General features: G+C 52.0%; 1 protein-coding gene across 2 annotated transcripts in view; it reads right to left on the minus strand.

The window, feature by feature from the left end:
• Positions 1 to 26,917, minus strand: part of KIRREL3 (kirre like nephrin family adhesion molecule 3) — a 489,958-nt gene that overhangs the window by 87,923 nt on the left and 375,118 nt on the right. For both annotated transcript variants that reach the window (XM_012808957.1, XM_012808956.1), the window contains exon 2: positions 18,366 to 18,443. In XM_012808957.1, the coding sequence (XP_012664411.1) occupies positions 18,366 to 18,443 (78 nt within the window). The remainder of the gene's footprint in view (positions 1 to 18,365; positions 18,444 to 26,917) is intronic.

Here is a 26,917-nt window from a genome sequence, read left to right on the forward strand (position 1 = left end):
AGGGAGGGGAAGGTAGGAAAGAGGGAGGGGAGGGAGGAAAGAGGGAGGAGGGAGGGGAAGGTAGGAAAGAGGGAGGGGAGGGAGGAAAGAGGGCGGAGGAGGGAGGAGGGAGAGGGAGGGGAGCCAGCTTGGCACTCTGTTGACACTAGAGCCATGCCAGGTGGGGAAGGGACAAGGGAGGCGGGATTCAGCTCATACCCATGTCCTGACTTCTATGTTTTCTGCTGCTCAGCACAGGGCCAGCTCCTAACACAGGGGAATGAGCTTTGGGAAGTTTTCACAGTGCCCTGCTATGGTCTATCCTGGGGGATAGGATGAGGGTCCATGAGGTTTTTTCTGACCCCCAGATTGACTAATAATAAAACTGATTTTTAGAGTGGTCAGAGGGGTGACGGTGACTGTGCTAGCTCAGGGGCACTACTGTGGCCTCAGGCACGGCCTGGGCTGTATGGGTGTCAGGCAGGGCCTTCTCTGTCTTCTGCTGATGAGTGGCTGAGAGGCTGGAGGAAGCACAAGAGCTTGGAGTGAAAGTCCTTACACAGTTAGTGCCCAAGGCAGGGGTCACAGATGTAACGGGAGTGAGGGGATTGAATAGCCTGGAAGAGCAGACCAGGAGGCTGAGGAGGAACTGTTCCCAAGGATAGGGAACAGCCTCAGCAAGGCGGAGCTCAGACTGTGCAGGGAATCAAAGCTCTAGAGGCCAGGCTTGGTCTCTGGTGCCACCATTACTGCTGCCCCTGGGCAGGCACTTAGCCTCTCTGAGCCTCAGTTTCCCTGTTGAGATAGCAATCACTACTTGTGGGGTAATTCTCGGGGATGAAATAAGACATTTTGTGCCCCATGCACAAAGCCTTGCCTGTCCTCACCGTGGCAGCTGTCACTGTCTCATGAACCTGGTGCGACGTGTGTGTGGAGTGTGCATGAGATGGCTGTAGCAGGCACAAGTCTGAAGTCCTTGCGGGTCTGGCTGTGTGGGCCCTCAGAGGCAAGCCAAGAAGGTTACACTTGATGAGAAGCCATGGAAGGTTTTTGGTCCACGTGCTCAGATCTGAGTTTTGGAAGAATCACAGTGGTGAGAGTGAGCAGGGAGGATGAAGGAGGGTGATTCTCAGATGGGAAGCCTGATGGGGAAGATGTGGCTCCACGAGGGCTCAGGATAGCGCTGCATCAGTGGAGAGATGAACATGGATTTGGGAGCTGCTGGAGGCAGGACTGATGGCACCCGATCAGGGACCAGGGAGGTGAAGGCAGAAAGGCCCCAGCCCCTGTGTGGCAGGGCAGACTGAGCAGCTGCTGATCAGGAGGGAGTGGGTCTGAGGGGAGGCTGTGAGTTCAGCTGTGAAGTGCTGATGGGGTGGAGGGTGCGCTGGATCTAGGGAAAGGGTGTGAGTAACTCAGAGTCACAGAGTACACTGGGGTTGGGCGGTGGGAAGAGTGCTTTCTGGTGCCCTCCCTTCTTCACAGACCTGAGACTCTCCAAAGAGGCAGAGTTACAGATGTGGCTGTGACTAAGAGGAACAGATTACTTCAGTCTGTCAGTGTCAGCAGCTGCCTTGGTGGAATGTCTAACTTTTACCAAGGATTGCAGGGGCTTCAAGCCCTGCCAGGATGGCAAGTAGTCATTCTAGGTAATCTTCCTTGGAACTAGGATTGCACATATACACAGAGAAACCAGAAGAACCAGGCGGAGGTGGAAGGTGGGGCTTTCTCTTCATTGTCTGTTTCTCCTAGACCCTACTGGGGAGACTTTGGAAACATCTTCACCTTTAACGTTGCCATTCACAGCCCTGGGTAACTTGATTCTGGTTCCCCGGTAAGGAGCAGCTTGCCAAGATCACGAATCTTCCAGAAATTGTGCTAGAACTTCAGGCTTACATAGGTGAGACCGGCTGCTCTGCCTGGTGCTGGACAAGAGGGCAGGATGCCGGAGGGCAGCTCTCCTACCTGTGTTCCTGGGCAGCCTGCACCATGCCAAGCTTCACACATCCCTCCCGAGGACGCAGTCTGCCAAGGTCATCCTGGGCAGCCTGGATGGGCCTGCAATGAAGAGCAATTGGGCTGGCCGAGGCAGGGTGAGTCCAAAGTCACCATAAATCCTTTTCCTACTGATTATCAGCCTTGCGGCCTCAGCCAGAGCCTGACTCTGCTCATTAGTGGCAGGGAGAGGGAGTCTGCCATCGATCCAGCCAAGGCCTGGATGGTGAGCAGACACTGATAAGTCACTAACACTGACTCCTGGTGTCTGTGAAGAGCCCATCCATCCCGGCCTGGGCTGCCTGCAGGGCTACATAGGACAGACAGGCGGTGCAGAGTGAGTGCGGTGACAGGGAGGGTGCAGATGGGAGACACCCCATGGCCCTTGGAGCAAAGACCTTGGCTGTTTTCTCAGGCCTGTGTCCCGCTGGCCTGGCCCAGACCACATCCCTTTCCTTCCCTGACCCTTAGGCTCTCCTGTCTTCAGGTCTGGGATGTGTACACACTGAGCTATCACCAGGGAAGGGGAGGAGCAGCAGGGGAGGAAGAAAGTGGAGCTAAAGGGCAGAGAAGGGAATGGGAACCATTAGCCTGAGAGGGACTGCAGGCCTCAGCTGTGGGTAGAGGTGTGTGCACTGTGCCTCTTGGAAGGCATCAGCGTGGGTACTGGGGATGGGCTGGAGGCTGGGCCACACTGGCTGGCCCATGCTGGCTGACCCACACTGGCTGACCCACACTGGCTGACCACTGGCGCCCAGTGTCTCTTGCACCCTTTTCTAGGAACTACATGAAGGGTCACAGGAACACAGGAAGCCCTGCCCTTCCTGTGAACACCTGGGCCCAGAAGTTGAAGGTTTGGGGCCACCTCTGCCACCTCCTACCATGCGCCTTGGGCCTGACTCTTCCTTCTCTAAGGCTCAGATTCCTCATCTGTAAAATCCAACAGCCCCATGTTCTGTGTTCTCATGTATTCAAAGTGCTATTTTGGGGGGTTCCTAAGGCTGAAAATAATAAACCTTCAGGTGAAAGGAAGTAAAAGTAAATTTCTCAAAGATACTTGGTCTGTTGAGGAAAGATCCATGTCTCAACCATCATAAAAAAAAATCATTTTATGCTGCTGTAGCCCTTGCCAGTTAGAAATGGCTCATGAGTTCTAAGCATGTGAGAATTCACGGAGAGCTCTCTGAAGAAGTGGTTTCCAGGGCTCTACGCAGAGCCTGGGCTAGTGGGTCTGAGCTGGGCTGGGATGTCTGCATTTTGACAGCTCCCCAGTGGCTGAGGGTGGTTTCTGGGCCTCATCTGAGAGGCGCAGGCCAGGTTCTTCCTGCTGTGGTTATCTCTAGCCGGCCTGGGCCTGATGAAGCTGCCGTCTCTCTGCATGCCCTTCCTACCTGCACAGTGACGGCATTGCACTGGATACAGATTTTTACACCTTTTTAAGTTCATGGAACCCGTTTGTCTTACGGAGAACCCCAATGTATAACATGAGTGGAGGGACCAAGTCCTGCCCTTGGCTCCCTGCAGTGGACCCCAGGGACCCTTGGGCAATGCTACTGGAGGTCAAAGGCCCTCATGGTCTCCGGGTTCTAATGTGTTCACGTGCTCCATGAAGGACCACCTGGACACATCCCAGTGTTGGGCACAGAAGCCGACACTGTGTGGCTGCAGCAGGCTGGCTGTAAGCACGAGGCCCTTGGTCTATGTCAGTCCCTAGCCCCGCCTGAGAATCACAACCTAAACCTGGTGCCTATGAAAAGCCTTCTCAAGGCTGCCGGAGTTGTCCCTGATTGGAAGTGGATCATCTTGGGGCAGTGTCCTTGGGGCCGAGGTCACACCAACACCACCTGCAGGGGCTGCCCCAGTCTCTCTGGGGGTTGAAGTGTGAGTGTCTGTGAAGCAGAGATTTTGTGCTGGAAGCAGCTTGAGAGGAGGGAGAGGGTGTGAGGCTGCTGTGTCCTGGGTACCTCGCCCCCGCCCCAGGAGGCCACATATAACCAACTCTTCATTATCTGTTAATGGAGAGAACCAATGGTGTGAATAGTCCAAAATGATGGACAATCCAAAATGATGAATGAGCTTAAGTATTCTAATATTTATTTTTGACTTTGGAATGGATTTTAATATTCATGTTTGCATATGGATGTGTTTGATGTTCTGGGAATTTTTAATACTTAAAAAAATCCACACCCCAGTGACAGAGCTCCCCCTGCACAGGGGGTAGAGAGCTTCACCTCTGAGACTGGCCCAGAGCTACAGTCAACCCCACCCCCCTCCTGTCTTTATGGCTCAAACCTTCCCTAGGAGGGGATGGGGATATTAGCTGATTTTGCCTTTAAAGGACTTTCATTCCCTTTGGGCCTCATGCAAATAAGAACAAAATAAGAAACTGTGAAATGTTAGCAGAGGACTTCATTAAGCAAACTTGGTGATAGCATTTGCCAGGAATGGGGACAATTTGCCAACAGATAATTGAGAGCTGGCTATATATGTGTCCTAATTAAAAAAGTGATTCTTCTTCTCACTGCCCTGGGATTGTGGGCCCGGTCTTCTGGTTGTTTCTGAATACTAACCACAACTAACTCTGATACAAAACTCTGCAACACATTATCTTACTTAATCCCCCCTCAACACCCCGCAGAGAAGCTTTTGCCATCAGCCCCATACAGAGGCTTGCGTGCCAAGGGTGAGCCCCAGTCCAGCTCTCTCCTGCTTCCCTCTGCTCTTCTGTTGCCATGGAACGGGGGCCCTGGCGAGGGCCCACATCACTCTCACCAAGGCTGAGAGCACAGTAGCAGAGACGGCAGAACTAGCTCACTTGCAGGGGCTGCCCCAGTCTCTCTGGGGGTTGAAGTGTGAGTGTCCGTGAAGCAGAGATTTTGTGCTGGAAGCAGCTTGAGAGGAGGCAGAGGGTGTGCAGGCTGCTGAGGGCATCCAGGCGGGGAGTGCAGCCTGAGCTCCGCGTCCTAGGGGGCCAGCTGGAGACAGGACAGATGGAACCAGCAGGGACAGAGCTCCTGAGAAGCAGCAGCAGCCCTAATTCGAGGCTGCCCATGAACCTTCCTGAGAGGGAGCCCTTCCCACCCCAGGTCACAGTGTGTGGGCCCAGGGCCACTTGACGACTCCTCTTCTGCCTTTGTTCACACAGCTGCACTAGGTCAGCAGAGGGCATGTGATCTGTGGGGTTTTCTCTTCAGAGAGCACAGTCCGTGTCCCCTAACTACCCCTAATTGTGCTCCAAACACAGATGTGAAGCTGATGGGACATCTGCTCATGCCAGCCGGGCACAGCCCCTGCCCACCTGTGGGCCAGGGAAACCCCTGTTACTCCCACAAAGTCCTTGTGGCCGAGGTCACATCAACTCCACCAACAAGGGCAAAAGCAGTGTGCACCCAGGCTGATTTTTGTTTTGTTTTGTTTTGTTTTTTGAGACAGGGCCTCAAGCTATCCCCCTGGGTAGAGTGCTGTGGCATCACAGCTCACAGTAACCTCCAACTCCTGGGCTCAAGCGAGTCTCCTGCCTCAGCCTCCCAAGTAGCTGGGACCACAGGCGCCCGCCACAACGCCTGGCTATTTTTTGTTGCAGCTGTCATTGTTGTTTTGGCAGGCCTAGGCTGGATTTGAACCCGCCACCTTAGGTGTATGTGGCTGGTGCCTTAGCCCCTTGAGCCACAGGCACCGAGCCCACCCAGGCTGATTTTCACTCATCCCACCCCTGTTCAGAGGCCCGTTGCCAAGGCTGATCACCCGCAGCAGCTTTCTGTGCTCAGGCTTGGGCTTGCTGAATAATGACTTCCATCCCCTCTCTGCTGGAGCCTTGGGCCTTTGTGACAGCAACAGTACTGGGCCACTTATTTGATGTGAAAACCTGAGGAGAGGACCAGCTGGTGCCTGGCTGGGCCCTTCTGCAGGGGCCGCACATGGGCGCTATCTTGGGAGATGTGGCCCCACTCCTGCCTGCCCCAGGACAGCTCTCTTTTCTAGCCTGAGTGTCTCTGGAGAGAGCAACACTCCCCTAATCAGAGTCACTCATGGCTTTGCTGGAGAGAACAGAACAACTTTCAAGCTTCCTCCCCTAAATGCAGCAATATTCGGTAACACTTGGTGTCTTGGGGAGAGAATTCATGTCTGTAATTAGTTACTGTATATCACCGTTAGTACTCTGCTCGGAATTTACTGGGCAAACACCATTTAACTGCACAATAACTACAGGTCCTTGCTGCTTATTGGGTAATTTACTAAGGCTGGGAGAATGGGGCAGGAGGGACTCTGAATAGGAGGTATTGCAACCCCTTGAATCAAACTTTATGAGTTTGAGTTTGGCAGAGAGGTGACTGCTTGTAGCCAGCTCTCCTGTTTTGTTTTTCAGCGTTGGCTGGCAGACTGATTCCTTCCCTTGATTTACTGCAGGAGGAGAGGTCTAGGGGTGGGGTCTGGGGCTGCCTGGGGCCTGGGGCCTTTTGATAGAGAGGGTCTTTGGTGGAATGGCTGCAGCAGGAGCCCAGGCTTGGTGTCCTGGGGGCTCCATCCAGCCCTGCTGTTTTCTCCCTCCAAAGCTCTCTTTCTGTCTCTGGGCCAGTGACTGGGGAGCGCGGGGAGCAGTCCTTGGCTGACAGAATCAGGATAATCGCGTGAGCCCTTTCTTCTCTCGCAAGCGCAGTGTTGCTTGGGAAGCAGCCATTGCTGGACCCTTGGCCGACATTCCCGGCCTTAATCTGCTTGAGCAAAGTCTGTCTTTGTTTGGCCGTGCACTGTCTAAACGCCCCTAACCTAGTTAGGCCGCGAAGAGGGAAAGAGACACAGTAATGAAAAACGCCACGTGCGGCATTGCCCTACGCAATCTAATAAATTACTCGGTACCTGGCTGCCAGCTCAGACTAAGCCCAATATTGCCTGCAGTAATTATTTGGATCAAATGCAGTTTATCTGCTTCATATTTGTGCTTCTGTGCTCAGTGGTAACTTATAAATGTCATTATGGTGTTTATTTGTTATAATGGAACTTAATGGCACCAGGAGCCGAGAGCAGAGTGGCAGATTTAAAGCAATCTCCTCGTCTCTGGAGGAGGAGCGAACCCAGATAAAGAAGGTGCCCTGTGGGGAGGTCTACAGGATGGGGGCCCCCTACTGCACGGTGGGTGTGAGAAAGCCAGGGGCTCCGAGCGGGCACCAAGGGGACATCTCTGCCTCTAGACCTGCCTCTGGAGCGGGGAGCCGTGGCTGTCTCCACCTGGCACTGCCGCCTGCCCTGTTCTGTCTGCCAAAGGCCTTTTAGAGCTGGGAGGTGTTCAATCTTGCATTGCCTGGTGACCAGCCCCGACAGGTGGTAAATGGGTGTGGGGATGAGAACCCTGGGGTGACTGCAGTATGGAAGACAGATATTAGGGAAAAGAAGGAGAGTATCCCCACTGGCCAGAGAGTGGACGGCAGGGCTGTTCCTTCTGCACCCAGGTGGGTGGGGGTGCCAGGAAGCACAGGCACGAGCAGGGCAAGGAAGATCCAGTGGGTGGCAGGTGCTGAGCCCGCCTGTCCTGCAGGAGAACTGAGGACAAGGACAGGGGTTCTTCAGTGCAGAACCTAGGGCTCGGGCTTCATGGGTCCTTGGCTCTGCCATTTACTAGATATATGGCTATAGTCAGTTGTTTCTCTTTCCAAAGTTTCACCTGCTTCTGTGAAAAGTATGAGTAATAATAGATACTTCTCGGGATGGTGGTGATGACTAAATGAAGTGATGTGTTTAAAGGGCAGCCTCAGGCTCGGCACCTGTGGCTCAAGTGGTTAAGGTGCCAGCCACATACACCTGAGCTGGCAGGTTTGAATCCAGCCCGGGCCTGCCAAAGAACAATGACGGCTGCAACCAAAAAAATAGCCGGGCATTGTGGTGGGCACCTGTAGTCCCAGCTCCTTGGGAGGCAGAGGCAGGAGTATAGCTTGAGCCCAGGAGTTGGAGGTTGCTGTGAGTTATGATGCCACGGCATTCTACTGAGGGCGACAGCTTGAGGCTCTGTCTCAAAAAAAGAAGAAAAGGGCAGCCTCGGTACCTGGTACACAGTGCATGACAAATAGTGGCTGTGGCAGTGACAGGCACACAGTGCCTGAGCCCTTTTTACCTCCATTTTATAGGGAGGACATGGAGGCCCAGTGTGGTGCTAGTAACTTGCCCAAGGCTGCCCAGCTGGTCTGTGGAGTGGGCATTAGTTTTCCTACCCCCCAGGGCAAGGTCCCTCCACTAGTGCACACTGGACAGCTCCCCTCGGTGCTGGGGGCTGAGCTCGCCCCTCCTGCCTAGTTGCCCCTGCTCCCAGAGACAGGTGCAGAGCCTGTGCTGACCTCCCAGCACAGCTTGCAGGCAAAGGTGAGTGGGGGGAAGGCTGAGCCATCTCAATACTGCATTCAGAGCTCACTCAGGTAACATGAGTTTTCTCCCTCAGTGACACCCCAGACCAGGCTCCTAACATCCAAATGAGTGAGGATCACTGGCCATTGTTACCTCTCCCACTAGCCTGGCCCCTCCTACAACGCACCACACTAGTGGGCTTGACTTGGGGTGTTAATCTGGGACACTGATAAGCACACCTCACATCTTGTGCTACTTTATGTGTGTTCAAAGCATGCGCACAGTCATAACACATAGTGTGTCCTCACAATAGTTGCATGGAGGACAGAGGGCGTCACGTCACATAGTGTGTCCTCACAATAATCACATGGAGGACAGAGGGTGTCATGACACATAGTGTGTCCTCACAATAATCACATAGAGGACAGAGGGCTGGCATTGTGAGTACATCGATTTTGCAGATGTGGAAATACAGGTCAAGAGAGATCAAGGTTAAGGTCTTATACCTACTTGGGGGAAATAACTAATTTTCAGAGCTCTTTTTTTGACTCCCACCGAAATGTTCTCTGGGACACTGAGTGTGTTTGCGTCACACAAATAAATAGTAGCACCATCTCATTTCTATAGTTATGTTGCTTTATTGGCCCTGGGTAGGCAGGGATGGTTTATTATTTTTTTTTAAAAGCTTACACAACTGGTTAGTGGCAGATTGGGCCTTAAACCATTATTTCCCAAAATGGACTCCAAGGAACACTAGTCCTGACACATGCTATAGGAAAAATGTTTTGTGGGCCACTGAGTTTGGGAAATGCCGTGAAGCATTCCTTTTGGTGTTCACCACATCCCCCTTTTAGGGTCTACCACATCCCCCTTTTGGGGTCCACCATGCCCTTTGAAATACCAATGTCTCAGAGAAGTTTTGTAGCAGAGAGAGACTTGTTGAATCAGGTCTCACTCAGCTCCCCCCACTTGTCTAACCACGGAGGCTGTGCCTCACAGAGAACCTGCTAACGTGGAGTGGAAAAGCTCACGGGGAAGTGTGTCATGGGTGCCTGTGCCTGGAGCCAGTGAGCCTTAGAGAGGGTGGGGGGAGGAGGGCGGGGTGAGGATAGGTAGAAGGCACATCCGTCAGAGCTAAAGCAGCCCCTTCCCAGGCTGTCTCCCCTCTTGCCCCCAGGCAGTGAAGTCCAGGTAATTCACTCAGTGTTAGCATAGTCAGCCCCAGGATCAGAAGGGCCATCACTGGCCAAGTGAGGGTCCATGGGCAGCGCACAGTGAGGCACAGGGGAGGAGTCCCGTCTGCCCCTGCCGGTGATGGGGCTCACCCACCCATGTTGCCCTAACACACACAGCTCCCTGGCAGGTGTGAGTAGGAAGACCAGAGTTTGGTGCTCAGCCCTACTGTGTACTGGCTGTGCACCTTCAGTGGGCGACTTACTCTCCCTGAGCCTCAATCTCTTCATCTCCAAACGACACACACGTGTAAAGCGCGTCCCTCACTGCGTCTGCGAGGTTTGGCTCCTCCTCCATCCTGCTTTTCAGAAGTCCCCACCTCAGAGCAGATTGGCTCTGTAGCTCTCCCATCACCCTACTTCTGCTAGTTCACTATTTGCCCAACTGCCCATTGGGTGGAAAGTCTCTGTGGACCCCTGCAGACTCTGCCAGCGCCAGCCTGTGGCCGTGGGCCTGGCCATGACAGGGTCTGCGGCCAGCAGAGCAGGCCCCAAGTGCTGGGAGTCAACATACTGCTGAGCAGCCTGCCCCCCACGGGACAGCCCATGGACACCCCACTCCGTGGGTGACCTGCAGCCCTTAGAGTCTCCCTGGGGCTGGATTCCTGCAGCCCATGGTGGCGGGGGACCCTCCCTCTTCAATGTCACTTCTTGTGCCCTGCTCTGGGCACTGGCACCTCCCAGTGGACTATTGCACTGAGTCCCTGCTTGGGGTCTGGTAAACAAGGGGGGGCATCCAGGCTAAGATAAGGGGGTCTCCACTGCTGTTCACCCCCACACTCCCCACGGCACCAGGCTCACAGTAGGTACCCAGCAGATCTCTGAACCAAACAAAAGGAGCCACAGGAGCAGGCAAAGGAGTGAGGGCCATCAGCATGCCAACGTCAGCAAGCTGGCCAGGGGGCAGCTGAGAGGCAGCAGCACAAAAAGCCTTCTCCTTCCATACCCCGAAGCACCCCAGCTACACTCCTACCTCCACAATGGCTCCACCTGGGCCTGGGTCAAAGCTTGGCGAGTCCGCCCCAGTGTGGGAGAGGAGCGTGTCTTGCTTTGAGAGCCCTTCCTGAGTGAGGGGTGCGAAGTGCTGCTTTTCAGTACTGAGCACAGTGGTGATTCCCGGAATGTTTGGTGTGGGGAGGGGTGGTTGGTCCTTTGCTCTAGTCACCCTACACTCAGTGTGAGTCACTGGACTGTGTTCTATAGGCCCCTATGGGTACTTCCACCGTCACCTAAACAGGCTTGAACTGGCACCTCTGGGTGGCATTAAACCCCTCCCATACCAGTAGCAACACAGTTTCCATAGAAACAAACACAGGTCAGAGGGAGGCCTAGGGCCGAGAGCAGATGGAATGGGGGGAACACAGCCCCGCTCCCCTTCCCAGAGCGCCAGGTCCAGCACTGCTGTGACAGGAGCCCTGGCAGAGGTGGGGGATGCCTCCAGGCTTTGTCACCTCCCCTTTGGTAGAGCCCTGGGTATTCATCCCAGCCCCAGCCTGCTCCTGCCAGTGCTGAGCTCTGAAAACTCTGAGGCCCCACAGGCCATCAGTCACCTCACTTATTCTGACCCCTCTGGGCTTTCAGATCCTGGAGGGAGTGGGGGTGGCGGGCTTTAGCACTCCATGAATTCTGTGAGGAAGGTGTCGAGGCTGGTGAGGGTGGAGGGGTACAGAGGCAGAAGGGAGCGAGGAGGACTCTTCAGGACGCAGCTGGTACAGCAGAGACCCCTGGATTGGCCCCTTGTCACCAATACAGCTACAACTGCAGACTCAGGGGGTCATGGGGGCCATTGCGTTTGGAGCCCCTTTATGAGAGCCTGGTGGAGGAGATGCCCACGGCCTTGGCAGGCAGCAGGTTTCCTATCTTTGGAATGACCCAAGCTCCCAAGCATAGCTTGCAATGCTCTTACAGTGAAAACAGCTCACAGAGCTCAGGTAGACGTTGCTTCCTCCAGGAAGCCATCCTGGACACCCTCCTCAGTGCATGTGCTTGGTCCTTCTCTATTTCCATAGCCCCTTGTCACGTTGGTCACTGCTACAGCCACACTGAACTGTGATTGCCGACACATTTGTCTCATCCACCCCGGGACTGTGGTGTCCCTGGAGGCAGGGACTGTGGGTTTACACGTGGGGGGCCTGGCCTGCACAGTGCAGGCACAGAGGGGTGCAGGGGCACAGCTGGTGATTGGACAAACCCCCAGCAGCACAGTGCTCACAGAGCCTTCAGTGGTGTTGAGCCATCAGAAGATGGTGTGGACTAGACGACCACTGGTCCCTCTGGCTTCAAGAATCTATAACGATAGGCTCTAAGCCTGTCCTCACCAAACCTGGGACTTGAGCTTAGATTCTCCTAAGCCAGTGCTTGATCATTAGGAATATTAGTCATAATGCTAAGAAGATGATCAGAACCCAAACGACCACGGAAACAATGGGGTATAAAATATATCCAGTCTCCCAAGTGAAGTACCAAGTGGAGAGTAAAGTTCCGGGGACCAAACTGACCACTGTGACTCTGGATAAGTCACACCCCTTTCCTGACTCTCAGGGACCTCATCCCCAAGTGATTGCCAGCGTTTTTTTTAGGGCCATCTAGATGATGGTCAGATTATCTAGTCCCGGTCTCTTGGAGCCACTGTCCAGGGCAGGGAAGGTCACCGTCCTTCCTCTGCTATCCATGTACACTCTGTGCAAGCATTGTGCTGGGATATGACAGAGACCAAACAGAGCTTCCTGATGGGCAGGGGAGTCAGAGATCAGTTAGATATGCTCTTACATTGCAAAGGAGCTAAGAGCTGGGAGGGGATAGAGCAAAGGACAGAGCTTGGTCCAGACTGAGGGTGGGTCAGAGGAGGCTCTGCTGGAAAGAGACTTCAGCTGCAATTTGAAGGGTGAGCAGGATTCACTGTGAGAAAGATTTGGGGATGGGGCACAGTGAGTATGGCAAGTCCCCCAAGAGGAGGGAGCAGGTGGCCCAAGACCCTTGGTGGTGGAACATACCCTGTGGGAGGAGTGGTGGGAAGGCCCATGAGGCTAGGGCACCCTGTGAAGGGAGGAGGGTGAGGACAAAGGGGCAGGTGGGAGCTGGAGCACACAGAGTTTCGTGAAACACGCTGAGGATCAGGTGTCTTTCCTAAAAGCAGTTGAAAGCCATTGAAATATTAATGTTTCCAAGAGGAACATGACATGAACAGATTTGCATTTGGAAACACCATTCTCACGGAAGTGTGGACAGTGAACTAGGGCAGCTAGGGGGAGGTTGGTCATCACGGGTATAAGAAGCCAGGTAAGGGAGCCCTGATGCTGTCCAGGTGAGAGAGGGGGCCAGGGGCCAGGGTGGTGGCGTGAGATGGAGAGAAGAGAGAAGAGGAAAAATCCCCAGGACTTGGTGAGGGTTGGATGTGAGTTTGAGGGAATGGGTCTGCAGCCTTGGAGGCCTTCAGCCTGAGGCGAGCAGGGGTCCTGGTAGGAATAGTGGCTGGAGGAATAGACCTGGGTAAAAGCTCCGGGACCCTCCATTGTGGTTGGAGAGTGGAAATGGTGGTTTCTCTTGTTCCAAGACATGGAGTGAATTAAATAACAATCAGAAAGCTCCCTGGAAATCTGAGTCTTGCCATAAATAATAAACAGGGATGTTATACAAATAATGGGCTTTGCAGCCCCAGTGGAAGAAAACTCATCAGTAAGAAAAATGAAATAAGAAAAAATGCACCCCAAAGCCCCAGCTAAGAAAATGACAGCATTAGCCGGCATTCCAGGTCAGGGCAGATGGGAGGAATGGGTGAGCAGAAGGGACTGGTGCCCTTAGGAAGGGCCAGGCTATGGGGCTGAACAGTCAGAGTGAAAGGAGCTGCCTACATCAGCAGTGTTCTTCCCCAGAGCAGATCCCCAGGCCATGGCCCAGGCCACCCTAATCCCACTTTTCCTCTGCCCCAAACAAAGTGCATCTCGTCCTGCAGGCCTGCTCCAAACACCCCCTGCTGCCTGTTGTGCAGCTGCTACGGCTTGAATTCACTCTCTGGGGACAGATGAGGCTGCCTCCTAGCACGGGTTCCTTTGGCTACCAAGGCACTTAGGTATGGGAGGGGTGGTGAGGACAGTGTGCAGGCAGGGTGTTGAGAGACAGGACGGAGCCTTGCAGGGAACTTCTCCAACATTATTCCATTTTGTACCCAGGAAGGCTGAAGTCTAGCCCGTCAGGGACTTGTGCCAGCTGCACAGCTGGCTCCTGGCTCTGAGGTGCCCCTTCCTTTACACATCCTCTCTATTAGAGGATAGGCAGGAAGCAGTGGGAGTTTTGGGCTCATTCTTATGAGCTGGGGGTGGGAGCTGCAGAAGGAAAGAGCAGGCCCTGTGCCATCTAGCAGTTCAGAGTGCGCCAGGTCCTCCCAGGGTGCTGTGTCCTGCAGAGCCAGGGTGGGATGAGCACTGCGGGAGGTGCGTTTGCACAGGGAGGGCGCTGGCTGGGGCTGTGGGCCAGGCAAGAGCCTATGAGGGCAGCTGTCTGTGGAGCTGCTTTCTCTGTCCTGGTGCTCAAGCCCTTTCCAAGGAGGCCTAGAAGGCTTCAGTGAGCTGAAGCTGCCTTTGCTAATCACTCCAAGTGTTTTGTGCTGGGAGATGAAAGCGACAGTGCTGGGAGGCATTTCTGTTGTCCCCAGCTGAGCTGAGAGAAGCAGCTGGTCACTGCGATTCTGTGGGTCCAAGAACATGGCCGTCTGCCCTAATCTGCAGCCTGAAAGACACCAGTGGAGGGAGAAGACCCCTGTGCTGTGCAGGCCCACCTGCCTTCCCCTCTCCTTTAAACATCCTCTTCCTCATTTCCTCTTCTCAGGGTCCTGCACTTGTCAGGTTCTGCTTCCTTAGGAACATCTCTGGCCTCTGTCCCTCACTCCAGGTCTTCCCTGACGGTCTCCCACATCAACTCATGTCCTCCCTGTGTCCTGCCCTCTCTTCTCTCTGCCCCTCCTGCTTCGTCTGTCTTCCCAGCCACCCTGCAGAACCACGTCACGCTGACATGGTAGAGGCTGCCCCTCTTGCAGAGTTACATAGCCCCAGGCTGTGTGGTCCTGGCTCCTCCAGCCATTTCCCATGGCCCTCAGCAAGTTGCTCAACACTCCTGGGCTGCTCTGGATTGGTGGAGCACCCTGCAGTCCCTAGGGCTGTTTGGAATTCTGAGCAGAGCAGGCACAGTCCCTCCTATGATGCCATGTGGCACTTCCTCTTCTGGAAGAGGGTCAGCTGTGGCCAAGTCATGTGCATTGAAAAGGTGAGTGGTCTGGGATCCCCAGGAGAGGGGAGTCAGGGAAGAGCCAGGAAAGGGAGGTGAAGGGTGAGCGTGTGTGCATGTGTGTGTGTGCTCATGTGTGTATGCTCCTATGTGCCTGTGTGCATGTATGCGTGCCTTTGTGTGTGTGCACATGTGCATGTGTGTGCAGGTGTGTGAATGCATGTGCTCGTGTGTGCGTGCATGCTCGTGTGTGTGCAAATGTGTGCACTCGTGTGTGGGTATGTGTGCATGCATGGGCATTGGGGATGTGGCTGAGGAAACTAAGAGCAGGTCCAATGGGAAAAGCCTGCCTAGAGACACCCTGCACATGGCCCAGCAGCAGGTGCAGGATGAGGAGGACAGTCCAGGCCAGGCTCCCCTCCCAGCCCTGCTTCCCTGTGGGCCTGCCCAGGCCTCCCAGAATGGGGCCACAGTACTGAGATTCAGAAGGTACAACTCAGGGACTTAGGAAGGTATGGAGACAGCTGTGTGGAGCGTCCCACGTCTGCTCTGCCCGAGAAACTCCTCCTCATGGCCACAGGCATTCCTCTACTTTCAGTGAGGCCACTAGCTTATCACCTAAAGGAAATCCCACTCCTTGGGTGAGAAACACTAGCTACGGCCTGGCGGGGGGGCAAGGAAGCCGCCTAATAAACAACTGCAAATCCTAAGTGCCCAGAAATAAGGAGACTGGTGCCATGGTGGGGTGTGTGGTGGGGGAGGGGACACGTATGTAGGCAGTCTCTGTGTGGGGGTGACACGCACACCAGGACATGCCTGCATGGAGGTGACACGCACACCAGGACATGCCTACATGGAGGTGACATGCACACTGGGACGTGTCTGCATATTTTCATGTGAGTTCCTTGCGGGCAGGGACTATGTCTTATTTACTTTTTATAGCTCCAGTACTTTGCCTAGAACTTATGAAAAATTCGTATTATTTTTATGGTAGTTAATGAATCTGATGCGTAAATGAGCAGTCTTCCCCCAGCAGTTCCTATTTAAAGCACCGTGTACTTAGTAACATGAAGACACTTACGTCAAACCTGATATCCTTATGCCACGTCTGTCCTTCCTGCTTTTCTTGTTTGCCCTTCATTGATTTTTGTTTGTATCTCCACTTGAGGCCTCAAACATGTGTCCACACAGGAGAGAAGGAACACCCCCACACCCCCCCCACACCCCGCACATGCTCCCACCCGCTGCATTCCTGCAGATGCTGCAGATTCAGAAGCTGTTAAGCACTCCCAAGCAGACAGAGCCTCCCGGTGACTATCACATGCCTCCTTAAATGATCTTTGAATCGCATTTTCTTTTTATTGCTTTGTGTAGTCTAACAGCACCAATTGGGATGACTCTAACTTATGATAAACCGCAGATCTGTAAAGCTCCACTTCATTCATTATTTCCCTCTTGCTCCTTCTCAAGCTGTTATTTTTTGGGATGTAGTGAGGAGGGAGAGAGGAAGGAGAAGAAAATAAAAGGACGCCGAATTAGCAGGGAGACAAATGAAGCAGGGAAGCCCTTCCTTCTGGGTGACAGGAGCCCTATTAGATGCCGTTAAATGGACAAATATGCTTTAATACAGCACAAGTAGGCCTTTCATATTTATCCTAAATTGGAAATATAATGATCACCACCTTATCTTTAATGGGAGAAGCAGCTAATTGTTCTAATATCTCACTAATTCTAGCAACCAGGAGAAAAATAATTATTTTTTGCTATTTTACTGATTGTTCAATTTATACCAAGGTGTACTGTGTAGCACGGACAGAGATTTCTGTCTCTTGATCTATGTCATGGCTGCTATTCCAGTTCAATTATTAATGTACAGGAGTTATAATTATTTTGAGTATTGGTATGAGATAATTATAAGCCATAAAACAGCTCCCCATGCTCACTGATGTCTTCTTCCATGTTGCAGTGTGGGCACGCGAGCTTTAGAGAGAGAAAAATGTGTAACGTGGCACTTGGGGCAGGAAGCAGAGGGGCCCGTGCCCATCCCCCTCCTTTGCCTCTGCCTTCTGGTCTTCCAGAGACGAAGCTGGCCCACCTGTGTGTCTCTCCTCTGCCCACCATCTCACCCTCCTCCTGTCCTGTCTCCGCTTTGTCAGCTGAGATTTCTAACTCACCACCCATGTCGGCTCAGCCTGCTTACCATCCCCTCATCTCCTCAGTCACCAAAATCTGGGGCCACGCATGGAGCCTGGCACTTCACATCCAGTCCAGCTCCCCTACTCCCTACGAACCTTGTTTCACCTTCTCTAATGAGCTTTGCCTGCAAGAGAACATGTGCATTCAGCACCACGGACAGAGCACACGGTCGGGCCCCACAAATTAGATGCTGCTGCCCAGCAGTCTTGTCAAGGAGGCTGTTGGGAAGGCAGAGGGTGGCTGGGAAAGGGAGCAGTCAGTGACGGAGCCCGACTGGAGGACACAAAGCGCGGCCCAGCCCTAGCCCTGGCTGCACTTGGCCCTGGGGCTCCTACAGATGGGAAGTGGCTTCTTGAGGCTGCTGCTTCTAACGGGCAGGCAGTAAACCGGGGAGCGATCACTTCCTGTGTGTCACTGTCCTGTTCTGGTGACAGAATGATAGCTGGACAGGTGTCAGATCTGGGGAGCACAGGGGGCATGGGTATCATGGGTCAGGTGGGCAGGAGCGTCAGCCTAGGAGCACAGGGAGCAGTGCTGACACTATGGTGCTGACTCTAGGATCGAGCTGGTGTGGGGAGCTGCCTCCTCCTCGCCTGGAATGGGAATGAAGTGACTGGGGCCCTGGGCTTTGGGAGAGAGGCTCGTGGCAAGCTTGTCTGGTGGGAAGCCAAGGCTTCATTTGTCTGACGTTAATGAATAAATGGCATCCCTAGCCATTGTTTGTCTACTTTTTAATTCTGACAAACAGTCTGTGGCATCTGATGGAGAGGCTTATTAGCTGCACAGACAGATGGGTGGGGATGGAGAGGCTTGGGTCTCTATTACAGCAGGCCAGCAGGTGACAGCACTCCTCCCACGCCCCAGCCTCCATGCCAATGCCAACACCTTCCCCAAGCCTTCCCACTCAAGCCCTAGAAGAAAGGCAGAGTGGCCCATGAGTGAGGGGGAGGCAGGGTCTATGGAGACCGAAGGGACCATTTTCCAAATACACCTGTTTTGAGGGTGAAGAGCTCCCTTCCCCTCAGCACCGTCTCCTGCATGCTATGCAGAGCTACTCACAGGCACACAGGGAATATGAATGACGGAGGAGAAAGATGGGGAGGCCTGGGTTAGAACAGACAATGGAAGAAGAGTTAATTGGGCTGGTGAGTGGGTGGGGAACAAACAGAGGAAACAGAGAGGAAGAGACGGAGGGGACTCCAAGAGAGGAGGGAAGAGGCGTAAGGAGAGTGCCTGTGAGTCAGCACCCATGTTCCAGCCCTCGCGCTCTTCCCCACGTTCCTGTGTAAAGAATTCAAACAGGCTTCTGGGACGTCACAGGTTCTTTTTCCGGTCCCCTGTACTGTGGTTGTAGGGCACGATTTCTCCCCTCCAGATGACCCCTGAGACAGTGGGGAGATTCTCACTGACCTTCATTCATCCTCCGAAACTTGTCTTTGGCCATGTAACCCAGCACCAGGCAGCATCCTCTCTTCTGGAGGCCCAGCTCTGGAAAAGAACACAGAGGGGTGAGTTGGGGATGGGTTGAGGCCACTCTGTAGCTCTTATAAACAGGCTGTTTCTTTACTTGAGCAGCATTTGTATAGTACTGGAATAATATTATAGGCATGATTTTTTTTTGAGACAGAGTCTTTCTATGATTGCTGTGGCATCATAGTAAGTCATAGCAACCTCAAATTCCTGGGATCAAATGATCCTCTTGCCTCAGCCTTCCCAGTAGCTGGGACTACAGGTGCCCACCACAGTGCCTGGCTAATTTTTCTATTTTTAAGTAGAGACGAGGTGTCACTCTTGCTCAGACTGGTCTCCAACTCTTGGGCTCAAGCAATCCATCTGCCTCAGCCTCCCAGAAAGCCTGACCTCAGGCGTAATTTTAAGCCAGTGATTCCTCACCCTATTCTCACACCACCCTATGAGATATACACCATTATCACCCCCATTTTTATCATCTCTATTTATAGTTATTATAAAGTAAGTGGTTTTAGATGAAATAGGTAGCTGGTGGTGGAGCCAGGATCTTAAACGGAGGCAGTCCAGCTCCAGAGTTCATGCCCATAACTATTACTCTAGGTTACTGGGGAATTTTATATCCAGGCTTAGAAACCAGGTTCAGATCACCTTGGGATTGTGGCTGGACCTGTGGCGTGGATGCAGAGTCTAGCCAGGGGTGTCAGGATGGAGTGGTGCAACCAGACACAGTGGGAGACTCAGAAGGACAAAGAAGTGATTGGATGAGTTTGGGGGATAACATGAAGTTGATGGGTGAGCAGAAAATCTCTCCCTACACTTTGGAGAGGGTGAATTTCAGGTCTGGGGACTCCTCTGCTTTTCTGTAGTGAGGGACAATTTAGCACCACCAAGCACTCAGAACACAGGGGTTGGGATAGCAAAGAGACAAGACTTCACAGGGCTTTGGCCCAATTGGAAAAGCCATACAGAACAACGACTTCAGGTAGAAAATGAAAGAAGTAACATTTTTTTTGCACGATATTGTGTAAATCAGTGCCCACTGTGTGCGAATGTAGGACCGGAGGACATCTGGTCACAGGACAAGTTTTCCTTTCTGGTATTGACTCTTTAATTCTAACTTGTCTTAAGCACTTTATGGGTTCTGAAGCAATTCCACACCAAATTTCTTTTTTGACACACCCCAAGCAACCCCATGGGGTAGACAGATAGGCTGTGACAATTCACATTTTGCAGATGGAAAAACTGAGGCTCACCAGCATTATATGACCTACCACAATTGTTCTAGTCTCTCCACCCCACCTCCTTGTTTAGAAGTTGTGCAAATGTGACACCTGCCATCAGCTGGGTTCTGATTAAGGGGTGTGATATCTTAAAGAGCGAATGTGACTATAGCTTCTCCCAGGCCTCACTTGGCTGCTCCTTCCCTCAGTTTCTCAGAGAAGGAGGGTCCCCCTGAGCAGGTGGATGGCGACTTCTCCCAGGACACTGCATGTCTCTGAGCCCAGCCAGTCAGAGTACAGGCTATTAGAGGACAGGCAGAGTGATCGGACCTTCCTCCTGCCTTCCTGTCCACCTTCTGCAGCCCAGGTCCACTCACCAGCACAGCAGGATGAGAGGGAACACGGGGCCAGAGAGACAGAGGAGCCAAGCTTGGGGGCCTTTTCCCTAGAGAAAAATAAAATGTGACAGCTAATAGCAGAGTGCCACAGCCCAGAGAGGTCATTTGCTTTGATCTCCTGATTCTTTAAAGGGGTTTATTGACTATCAGTGGAGAGCAGAGAAGCAGATCTGAAGGCCCGTTTCCAAAGGCACTCACTCTCTTCCTTCCCCTCCACGCTGGTGTCTGAAGGCTCAGCCAACCACCCCCACTTCAAACATGCTAAGTTCCCCCAGCCCAGGCCTTGGCCCTTTCTTCAGGGGCTTCTGCTCTGTCGAGGGCCGTGTGGATCAAAGCCCCTTTGATGTTTACTTACTGTATTTGTGGATTCTGTCTAACAACCAGCTTCCAGAGGGAGGAAAGCCGGCTGCCGGGAGGGGCCCAGGGGAAGTATGAGATGCGAGGAGGCACTGAGCTCCCGCACACAACAGCCTCTCCACGGACACGGGGCTGAAACCTCACCAGGCTGATGCCCACAGCGTGAACCAGCCTGTCACAGGTGCGCGTGCACTGGTCACTGTCAGGACGGTATAAATGGGGGCGCACCCTATATTTGCCAGTGACTTCACACTGAAGCACAGCAGCAGAGGCTCCTAATGACAGAGAGAGTTTAGGGCCCTGCACTGAGACCAGGAGGGAGCTCAGGGGAACATAGGGTAGGGAGGGTAGAGGGGCCGATGTTCCAATTGGCCTGCTAGACAGTCTCTGTACTCTCAGGCAAATGGAAAGGGAGCAATTTCCTAAAGATTTTGGGGAGTGTGAACAAGCGGCTGAATCTAGATTCTCTATGGCTATGTTGGGTATCCCAATCACCCCAACCCCACCTCTCCTGTGTCACAAATTAGGGCACCCCTGCAGAGACTGTACATACGCAGTTATCCTAAGAGTCTCACTGACCATGTTTGATTTTTGCAAATGAGCAGGAAAAGAAGTTTTTAAAAAATCCTGATTAATAAAAGAAATTGAGGACAAGGCAATTTCTCAATGTACTTGGCTCATTTAATTTGACACGTATGGGTTAGTCTTAATTATTTAGGCAGCTACATTACAAGGCGCTAATAAGCACACTGCAGAAATTTATTAAGTGTGAGGGTTCTCTGACCAAGTCTTTGCTGATTAGAAGGAAAAAGTGACTGGGATTTTTGCAAGAATGGGCAGGTTGGAGGATGAGTGAAGGGAGTTTTGCAGGCATGAAAGCTGGCTTTCCAGACTTGAAGATTTGGGATGTTCTTTGGAGAGATTTGCAGAGCTAAATTGAAGGTCATTGGATGTATGTGAGGAAGTGTGCCAGTGGGGCCTGACACGGGCTGGGAGATCTAAATGCAGTTGTGGGGAGGTGGGGGATTGTCAGGGACCAGGGAGAGAATGGAAGGGAGCAGGAAGAAACTCCATGAGCCAAAGCTAACGAGGCTATGAGGGCAGGGTGCTGGGGTGTGACAGGAAGAACAGGAGTCTCTGTTGCTGAGATAGACCAGCCACCAGACTGTCAACTTCCTTGTCACGTGGCACCGAGATGGATGGCAGAGTCAGGTCACAGATGCTCATTCTGGAGCAAATGACAAGAGTCTTCTCTAAGCAGGCTTTGGGGCTGCCATCTTTGGCTCTGTCAGTAGCAGGACCACTCACACCCCCCAAGGTGTCCATAGAAAACCATTAACACAAAAGGAGTCCTGGCTTAAAAGGAAAGCTGTGGCAAAGAAGTGCAGGACGTCGCAGACGCAGTGGTGGAGAGCACTGCCCAAGGGGAGTGAAGGCTGAGGACCGCCGCCTGAGCCAGGGGGCCCCGACCGGAGCAAGGCCCGTTTCCTAGGGAAACCCGGGAGCTTGCACCCTGGGACTCTTGGCCTCTGGACTCCAGCAACAGGAAGGTCAGATACGTGCCTTTTCTGTCTCTGGACCCTAGTCCCAAGCTGGACACCTGACACATGGCGAGTGTGTGGAGGTCCGCTGACTTAATGAAAGGGCTGATGAGAAGATACTAGACAGTGATCAGCCCTCCTCCACAGGCAGGCTTAAGTTAGGTGAGGACGGCCGCAGAGTAGCTGCAAGTTGTAATTCATTGGATCAGGGGCTAGAGGAAGTTGGTGGATCTCTTCTTGGGAGGAGTATAAAGACATGGTGTTCTAAGTGGAAGGGTTTCCTTTAGTCTCTGAAGGCACTGAGGGGACTTTTTCTAGCCTTGGGCTTCCTTAGTTACCACTAGTAACAGTGATGACACAGTGACACTGGCTCACTTTGTGGGAAGCTGTCATTTCTCTACCACACTCCACGAGTGTGGCAGGTGGCTCTGTGAAGTGGGCAAGGCAGAAATTACCTCCTCTGTTTTGGTTTCAGAAACTGAGGCTTAGAAAATTGAAATGACAATTCAAGGGAAAAGCCCCAGCTGGTGACAGCGCTCAGGCTGAGGTAGGGGACCCCAGGGCCACAGATGCTGATGGTGAGGATGGGCCAGAGAGTGGAGACCCCGATGGACACCCTGGGTAGCACAGTGTCATGGTGGGGTGACCCCCCTCCCCACCATCCCTGTTTGGATGTTGAAGTCCAGACCTCAGACTTGTGTCCTTGTTTATAGATAAGACTGCAGAGGTGATCACATTAAACTGAGGTCATTAGGATGGGCCATAATCATGTCTGATGTCCTCACAGGAAAGGGAAACTGCAGACACAGTCAGGGAGAATGGCATCAGAACACGAGGACATACTCTTACCACCAAGGAGGGAGGCCTGGAGCAGACCCTTGCTTCGCAGCTCTCAAAGGAAACGACCCTGCCAGCATCTCGACACGGGCTTCTGGACTGTGAGAGAGAAAATGTCATGCTCGGAAGAGACATGGGGGCTAAATGACCCGGGGGGCAGAGGTAGGGGTGAAGGTGGGTGGTTGGAGGGAGGGTGATGCCTTGTCAGGGCGGGTGGTCACAGAGGAGCTGATCAGACCACTGTGTGACAATGCTGCATTTTGAGGTTTCCAAGCGAAGAGGACCCAGATAACAATGTGAGCGGTAGTTGCAGTCTGAGGGAATACATTGCGACCAGCTGTGCTGACCTCACAAGCTAAATGTCGTTTTCTGGGGAAGCACAGTGGGATGCTATGAGGCTTCCACAAGCATGGATCCCACAACCAGCATGCATTGATATGGGGGGGCCAAAAATGTACACACGGTTAAAGAAAGGAGCAAACAAGTTACATTTGACGTCAGCAATTCCAAGAGCAGAACATCAAATGCCACTTCAAAATGGTCTGGCACTCCTTGAATGACAGCTGTGCTTTTGCCATTTTCTTCGACTGTCCTTCCTGTCCTGTGGTGACACCGTGGTGACATTTCCATTCATCTAATTAATGCCATCTTTAGCGCAAACATCATACTACACATTGGTACTATTGAAAAGTAATATATAGGTAACATCTCTTAAAATGTGTACATTTTTGCTGGCACCTCCAGTAACTGTGGCCAGTGTAAAGTCAATCTACAAATTCTCCTGAGAGGAGCTAAGTGCCAGGCACTATGAGCAAGCTTCCCCGCGTGATGAGCTCACAATGTAGTCAGCCACAAAAATAGTTGAGGACTCTATTTCTTTTATAGTAATGCTAAAGAAGATGAAATATTTGGGAATTTACCTAACAAAGGACATGAAAGATCTCTATAAAGAGAACTATGAAACTCTGAGAAAAGAAAATAGCTGAAGATGTTAACAAATGGAAAAACAGACCATGCTCATGGCTGGGAAGAATCAACATTGTTAAAATGTCCATACTACCCAAAGCAATATACAAATTTAATGCAATCCCTATTAAAGCAGCAGTGTCATACTTTAAAGATCTGGAAAAAATAGTACTTCATTTTATATGGAATCAGAAAAAACCTCCAATAGCCAAGACATTACTCAGAAATAAAAACAAATCAGGAGGACTCACACTACCAGACTTCAGGCTATACTATAAATCTATAGTGATCAAAACAGCATGGTACTGGCATAAAAATAAAGAGGTAGATGTATGGAACAGAATGGAAAACCAAGAGATGAACCCAGCCACTTATCATCATTTGATCTTTGATAATCCTATCAAAAACATAAATTGGGAGAAAGATTCCCTGTTTAACAAATGGTGCCGGGTGAACTGGCTGGAGACTTATAGAAGACTGAAACTGGACCCTCACCATTCACCATTAACAAAAATTGATTCTCACTGGATAAAAGATTTAAACAACACACAGGCATATTCTTTAAAGGTCAAGGACAAACAACGGTTCAGTAAAGAAAGTGTCCTGAGGCAGCATGTGGGTCATTGCCATGTGGATGGCAGAGTCCAGGGAGGAGAGAGCAGCAGGCTGTGGGACAGTGAGGGACGCCCTTGCCAAGGGCTTGAAGGTGGAGACTGTCCCAGGTTTTATCCTTGTCAGGGGTCTATACTGATGGCTCTCTTGCAGGCCCTTGTCCATCAATTGCCATCAATAGCCCTTGTGCCCACTGATGCCTCGCTGATTGCAGAGTGCTGGAGTCTCATGCTTGGAAAGCTCTCACTCTGATTCTGCTAAACTCTTGCTTTCTGCAACGGTTCTGCCTCCTCCTGTTTTCAGCATAATTACTCACATCCCAGGCAATAATGAAGTCCATAAATCATGCAAAGATCACAGTTTTCTGATCAACTCTATGGGAAAGAGGCCTGAAGGGTGGAGTAGGAAACGTATGTAGTATATTAATCCTGACTGAGCACCTGGCTCTGGCCTTATAGGACAAGTAATAAATGTTTAATAGCCCAATAATACCTGTTTTGTAATTTTTCGATCTCATTGCTTGCTAATTCTAAGTTTATTAAAGAATTATAAGCTTTACATTGTTGTAAAGACATAATTGCTATTTCATTGCTTATTTAATATGAGTTAATTATATTAGAACTAAGTTTTTTTCCCCATTCATATTAAGTATCAATTAGTTGTTTTAAACTATTGATTTGTATTTAATTAACTATGCTATTACATACCAATTAAATCCTTATAAGAAAAATCTGAAACAGCTGTGGCCTTAAATTATGTTTTTAAAATAATAAATTCCATAAAAAGCTAATGTTGGGTTATCATCTTTTTGGAAGAGTTGATAATCACTTATGATAAATCTAAGTTTTTTGTCACCCCAGCCCATGCTCGCCAGCTCCTGACCGCACCTGGCAGCTTTGTTGGGCAAGAGCAATGGCTGATGCCGGGCAGCCCTTTGCAGCCTCTGTCTTGCTCAGACGTGCTGATGCAGCCCTACCCCCTGCATGGCCAAGACAGGAAGTGTTATTAGCAATTCCTTGCCACCAGCTGTGGGGTCTATAATTGTTGCTATTGGCCCCAATCCCTGGTGCCTGCCACAAACCTGTGTGCCCTTGTGGCCATCAATCTTTAGGCTTTTCCCATTCTCTGCTCCACTGGCCTATGTCCTTATGCCTTGGGTGGGAAAAGGACCCCCAAGACATCTGCTGAGCAGGAACAGGCACTTAACTTTCCTCTGGCTTCACCCTCACACCAGCCTTATGAAAATAGGTATTGCACCCTTGTTATTTGCCAAAAGTTGGCATTTCAGAGGGAGAAGAAATTTGCCCAGAGTCTGGTAACTGGTGAATGGTGAGACTCAGAGAACCTCTGGCTCCTGCCCCATGGTAGGTCCCTGGGTCACACACTTTGTCTCCATTCTCTGTGAATTTCAACGCTTCGTCCATCTTGAGTCTCGGCCCATTGGGCTGGCCCTCTGAGGCTTTCCTGGCTCTTGTCATCTTTCTCTCCTCGGAGGGTTGGCTTTACCCTCAGACACTACTTCAGGTCTTTCTCCCAACTGACGAACTGCCTGGAATTCCCACTGGGCCACCGGCTGAGTCAGGATGTGCCCTCCTCTGGGGCACTTGGCTTTCAGGATGAACCCAGGGTCGGCAGAGCTCACCTCAGCCCTCTGTACACTGAAGCGGGAAGGCCGGCTGTTCCCCTGGCTGGATGCAGTCCCTGCCCCGTCTGCTGGCCAGTGACACCGAGGGCTTGCCCACGGGGACCTGTCTGCTGGCCAGCGGCACCAAGGGCTTGCCCACAGGGGCCAAGTTCACTCGATTCACCATCACGGTGAGACATGCCGTGTGCCAGTTGCTTACGTGTATTAGTCTGCCATCTAAGCACTGGGCACCCATTATCTTTAATCGTCACCAAAGCGCTGCAAGGTAAGTACTATTATCACTCCTATCTGACAAGAAGGGAATGAGAATCCAAAAGGTTAAATAACTTCCTCAGGGTCACACAGCAGGTTAGTGAAACTAATTATAAACCAGATTCTTTGGACTTCTAGCACAATCTCTTTGCAAGGTGGGTGGGTGGTTTTAATGAGAGGGATTGAAGACTTACGGGTCATGTACGAGCGTTTCTGAGCCCACTTCTGATTTAAGATGTCTAATCTCTGTGGTTGCTTGCTGGCTGGAGGATGTGGCAGAGCAGCGGGATGGTGAAGGACGTTCCCACCTTCCTGGCCGGTCATTGGTGCCCCTTGCTATGAGAACCCTGGGCTGCTGAAGGCCACAGGTCTGGGGGTTTTAGAATTTCCCTGGGAGAGAGCTGGAGTTGTCTCTGCTGTGGGGGAGTGTGCTCTGCAGCAGGGTGCCCTGCCCCTGCCAACCACGGCAGGGAGACCAGGCAGAAAGTGCCATCCTTTTTTTCCTGTTTCCTATAGGACCAAGCGTCCCAAAAGGCTGAGGGCAATAAGGAGGCAGACAGAGTCACACCTGCCTCCACGTGCTGCCCCCCCATCCCCTAGTGAGAGGTTGTGAACACCAGATCGGCTTGGGAGGCTAATCTCGGCACAGAGCAGCCACCATCCA

The sequence above is a fragment of the Otolemur garnettii genome, unplaced genomic scaffold (genome assembly GCF_000181295.1).
Source record: "Otolemur garnettii isolate 467f Iridium unplaced genomic scaffold, OtoGar3 scaffold00097, whole genome shotgun sequence".
Classification (NCBI taxonomy): domain Eukaryota; kingdom Metazoa; phylum Chordata; class Mammalia; order Primates; family Galagidae; genus Otolemur; species Otolemur garnettii.